At 31.7% G+C, this 5,680-nt stretch overlaps 1 protein-coding gene across 1 annotated transcript in view; it reads right to left on the bottom strand.

Annotated features, from left to right (window-relative positions):
* LOC106472959 (tyrosine-protein kinase RYK-like) overlaps positions 1-5,680 on the bottom strand; it is a 71,812-nt gene that overhangs the window by 5,824 nt on the left and 60,308 nt on the right. Inside the window, exons 12-13 of the mRNA XM_022402530.1 lie at positions 3,224-3,285; positions 1,182-1,341 (exon numbers count right to left, since the gene is read on the bottom strand). Coding sequence (XP_022258238.1) covers positions 1,182-1,341; positions 3,224-3,285 — 222 coding nt within the window. The remainder of the gene's footprint in view (positions 1-1,181; positions 1,342-3,223; positions 3,286-5,680) is intronic.

Here is a 5,680-nt window from a genome sequence, read left to right as displayed (position 1 = left end):
GTTATTATTAAGTTAATTATTAAAGTTTTACGTTTCTATACCTACTACTAGACATATTATACTATATATATATATATATATATATATATATACACACACACACACACACACACACACACACACATAGATACTTGGACTTATTACGCCCTCACTGGATTATTACATTTTGTTATGAGTTATCTAGTTTTACGTGACATGAAAATTTTTCTTTTTCTTTCACACTAGCATTCCAGACAGATTTGAAAACTTGATTAGAATTAAGTCAGCTTGCTACCATAATTCCAAAGGTACTCATTGAGCTAAACAAGGAATATTTTTAAAGTCCACAGCACTGATTAGAATATTAAACTCATGTTAAAACAAAAACATTACCGATATCTAAAGAAAAAAATATTGTGTATGTTGTTTGTTCCTGGAGAATGATAATAGATAAAACTTTCAGCAAACAAGTAAAAACACTTTCTAGAGATACGAGAGGTAAAACTTGTGTTATATTTTATTTTAAAATATTTACAAAAGTTTCTGATAAAGAACTCTGAAAAAGTTTTTCACCCCCAAAAAAATAGGTGATTAGAAAGAAAATTATTTCAGCATTTCTATTTACAGCAAAGCTACTAAGGCTGTTTGCCACCATCCCTAATTATGCACAACTCACCAGACAGAAGGCAGCAAGTCAGCAGTAACATACTACTCTTCATTCATGCTAAGAGACTGATTGTCACTCTTATAATGCATACATAGCTTAAAATGTGGGGAATATTTTGTGATATCACAAAGATTTGAATCCAGCTCACCAGCTTTGAAATCCAGAGCTCTACAACAGGGTCAACTCACACTAAGTGAACTTGAAATAAAATATGGCAATCCAAGGTCAGCATGAAGAACACATAAAACAAAGTGTCAAAACTGCTCTAATGATAGAATTACAAGAATCCAGAAGTAACTCTGTCCATATGACAGATGCAGTCCTACACAGACAAGGTAAAGAAGGACACAATACAACAATCCCATGAAACAGTAGATAAGTTCCTTGATAGAACTGGCTACAGATAGTAATACTTCAAGCTGAATTAACAATGCATTAGATTCCTTATTAATTTTACACCATCTGTAACTCACATAAAATAAAATATATACAGTAGCATTCTAGTAAACTTTAAGTACATGATTATTATACTCACCACATCACTGGCTGTAGAAAATTCTCTTTTAAGTAAGCTTTCTAGAGCTAACCATCTGACTGGTCGGTTTTCATTATCACCGAGGCAATGGTAGTCATTTGAAAAGAGGTCACGTGATAAGGCATTATCTGTTACCTTAACTTGTAGTTGATCATCCACACTAGAAAATATATATACTCATTTTTCATAATGTACATATTTATGTTCGAAACAAAAATTTTACGTGATAAAACATTATTACAGTATCATAGTTAGAAGTTAGCAAAATCATTTGCACTAATCAGAAAGTAAAAAAAAAAAGTTTTTGTAGCATAAACATATTTCATAATTTTGATAACTCAATAAAAAGAGGTGCAATAGTTTCTCTTAGTATACTACATAAAAAAGGTGGTAATAGATTGAATACTTTTTACAATGAAAATGTAATTCTTTTCTTTAAAATAGATTTTAATGAAATACTATTATATAAATGACTTATTGTACATAAAATATCAATCAGATATAACCTATTGTATGTATCTTTTTTTAAATAGGATTCACAAGTTAACCCATTCAGTTTTTCTTTTGGGGGGGGGATAAACTAAAAAAAAAGAAATTTATTTCACTTTTTGATAGCCTGTACTTATGTATTAATGAAACAAAAGTTATTTATGATCTGTTTTATGATTCTGCACAAAATATATGGTCAAGAATAGAAATGCTTTCTCCAATGTTTATTGCCATAAATAAATAAATATAATGATCTAATATTACAACATTGTTAAAAATTGTTAATTCAAAATAGGGGAAAAGGGATCTTAAAAAAAAATACAGAAATAAGATAGGTAGCTTAAAGTGAAAATGCAATCACTAAAAAGGTAAACAAACAAACTTAAGGTTTGAAACAGTGTTGACATTATTTCCTCAAGCTACAAATCTTGTTTTTTGAAGATCCATATTCCCCCTTTTTAAATTAAAATTTTTTAATAAGATTGTTCTCTAGTTTTATTTTATGTCCATCATGGACATAAATCTGTATAATAGCAATACTGTCCTATTTTAAACAGTTTAGTTTGATGAAGTACATAGTTGGTGTAAGATGCTCTTTCAGGAAACAATGACAACCTTTGGATTGGCTTCATGCAGATTAGATAGCTATTGCTCTTGATAACATTGTGGCAATGTTATCATTGACAGTGGTACTGTATGTATGAATACTATGGTGCATGGTGGTCAACGTAACACATGTATATGCTTGTAAAATATATATAGCTACTATATTTACACCCTGTAGCTATAAGGAGAGTCTGTAAACACTGCATTGGAGGGACTACTGAACAATACTGGAATAATGCATGGACTGGGTTTTGTAAGTGCACGAGTTTTATACATACATGCACTGCATGCTGTCTAGTATTTATATTTATAAATATAAACTCCTGCACACTCTACAAAGTCAAAAACTGGTTAATTAACAATTATGAATTGATTATATTAATATACCCACTGTCTTGAAATTCTCATTTAGATACTCAAAATCAGGCCACAACTTATTTAACTTTGTACATGGGTGATTTTTTGGATCATAAGTATCATTGTTAGAGAAACGAAGGTATTGTTTGGTGAGACATAATTTTGGAGAAAAAAAGGAGTGGTAACAAGAGGATTCTTGGACTAAAAAGTTGTTGATCAGGTATACACACACTAATCTGTAAAACTATAATGGCAAGAAAGGCGTACATATCATTTGTTGTGTGATGCCACTCACTGCAACAAGATTGACAAAACTTAATTTGGCATGCTTGGAGACACTAAGCTGCATAATGGTTTAGTCTGTTGTTATCATATCTAATAATACGTCATCAAAAGAAAAACTGCAAAGTGTCACCATTAGGGAGAATATTGATATTCAATGAAGAAGCACCATGAAATTGGAACCCAGGTGGAGGGGAGGGGGAGTTGCCTGGTAATGTCTACTTTGCATCATACCCAAGATTGTAATAAGGCAGCAGCAGTATCACTGTCACTGTCTAAACTACTCTGTTCTGAAATAGTAATTTCACTTCCAAAAAGCTGTTTTCAATTTCATCCCAATCAATGTTACTTTCAACATCCATTTCAGCAACTAAGAATGGAAAACAATCAAAACAAAAACCAATTTACAGGTTACAGACAAAAATATGACTTTTTTATTACCAGAAAACAATGTATTCTATTGACTAGAGTACTTGATACATAATTCAGAATAAATCTGACAGAGATCAGCAAAAAACAACATTTCCAATGCCATCTAGGAAGCACTGATTGTAATACATGATAAAAAGCAAATGAATTTGTGCAAATAATTAAAAACATGGTGAAAAATGGTGTGCTTGAATTATCCTGGACAAATCATGGAAGGGGTTAAAGTAATTATCCTGGACAAATCACGGAAGGGGTTAAAGTAAGTACACATGGTGTACTTGTAAGTTTTGTTTGAACAAAATAAAATCCAGCAAAATTTCAAATCATTGACCTTTCACAGCATAGCAGCTTTTTCGTGAAAGGTTTAGACATGGGGGGAGGAAAGGGAGGGTTTCCATCAGAGAATTTATAGGCATTGCACTGATCACCTAAAACTATCTCAATAACCATTTCTTGGTGCCTGATTTCTAACATCTGCCTGGCCATAATACTACAGTATTTAATCCTAGTTAGCTACAGGAAGATCAAATAAAGTTCAATCTGAAGAAGATTCTAGAATGTGCAAAGCAGAAGGTAAAAAGTTGGAACAAGCAAAAATGTTTACATATTTAGGGATGAATATCATCTTATATTGATGGAAAGTGTAGAAAAACAAAGATAATGTAAATAGTAAAAACAAAATTCTTCAATCTCAAGGAATTGCTCAAGAGCAATGTCAAATATTAGGTATGGTCAATCCAACTCTATGAGGTGGGAACGTAGAATCTGTCTGCTGAAACAAAAATGACAGTTGGAAGCATTTGAAAAGTGGTGTTATAGACGAATATTAAAGATGAACTAAATAGAAAGAAAAACAGATGAGGAAGTACTGGAATGTGTAAAGACAAATGGTATGTATATCAGAAAATGTGCTACTTTGAGCACATAATTAGATCTAGAGGACAACTGGAAGAGATTTTGTTGGGTGAAACCGAAGGAAAAAGATCAAAACGCAGACAGAGACTCTTGGCCGAACGACATCAGAAAACATATTTAAGATGAGAGGTTTCAATTAGGAAAGTTAATGTAGACAGCAAGGAATAGAGAATGGTACAGAACTATAACTGTCAATCCTCAAAATAGAGAAGGGTACAATGACTGATTTTCATGAAATATCACATGAGTGATTTATGTGTCATAAATTCATAGTCAGGCATAAGCTACTGTTAAACTTTCTAACACTTTCACTAACTGAAGTAAAGGGTGTAAGATGACAGCTAAATGAATGATAAATATTTCTTAATTATAAAATTATGAACTGATAAATAAATATAGAAACCACTACACCATTATTTGCTATTGCTAAAATTATTGTTTTTTTTTTTTATTTCCAAATGATAGAGATGAATAAATATTGGGAATTTTTCCTCGGTTTAGGTTGTACAGTACACTATTCAAATGCTTTTTATTTAACCCTTTGACTGAGGCTGCTTAGACACATGCCGAATTTTTGTGACCCGTACACTGTATACAGCACACTCGCATTCAACACAGGAGGCAAACTGTAATCTACAGGCGAATCAGCAGTCAATGATTTAATATGTATGCTAAATTGGTTGTTACAGAAATGTCCATTCCACCGTAAATCTGACACACGAGTGAAATGAGATGGCACTTAGACATTGCACCGACCACCTAAAACTATTCCATTATCAGCCTCCTGACACCCAATTGACCAGAAGGTCTAACACTCATTGGATGTTGGAAAGATCTCTATCCTACCAAATTATTTAGCCATAACTGGTTATGGAAAGTTTGAGTAAAGAGAGATCTGTAAAATATCCCAGAATATGCATCAAAGTAGAAAGTAAAAAGTTAGAAAAAGTAGACTGCTAAAGCATATTCAGCAAGTTTATGCACTAAATAGAGAAATTACAATACTTAACTGGAAAATAAAGGGAATGTTTGTTTAATATTGGCAGCAGAAACTGTAAACATTGACGAGTAGAAACTTTCACAATAAACCTTGCCTTCTACTCCAATATGTCTAAACAAGTGTAACTTACATGTTAGTTCAACCTCCTAAATACCACTTCTATGTCTGTATATCTTGCAGATAATGGGCATGTGTGAAAATGTCTTTTGTAGACTTTTGTTTTCTCTTTAATAGTGAATATTGGAAATAAAAAAGAAGACCTATAACTTTTGTACAAACTACAGAATCATGTAGTCAAACAGATTGCCATATAACTGGTCTACCTTTTAAACTTGTAATATATATATATATATATATATATATATATATATATATATATATATATATACTATATAATATATACATACTAACTTAACTTACT

This window comes from Limulus polyphemus, unplaced genomic scaffold (genome assembly GCF_000517525.1).
Source record: "Limulus polyphemus unplaced genomic scaffold, Limulus_polyphemus-2.1.2 Scaffold125, whole genome shotgun sequence".
In the NCBI taxonomy this organism is placed as follows: Eukaryota; Metazoa; Arthropoda; class Merostomata; order Xiphosura; family Limulidae; genus Limulus; species Limulus polyphemus.
This window is presented reverse-complemented; position numbering and strand designations above follow the sequence as displayed.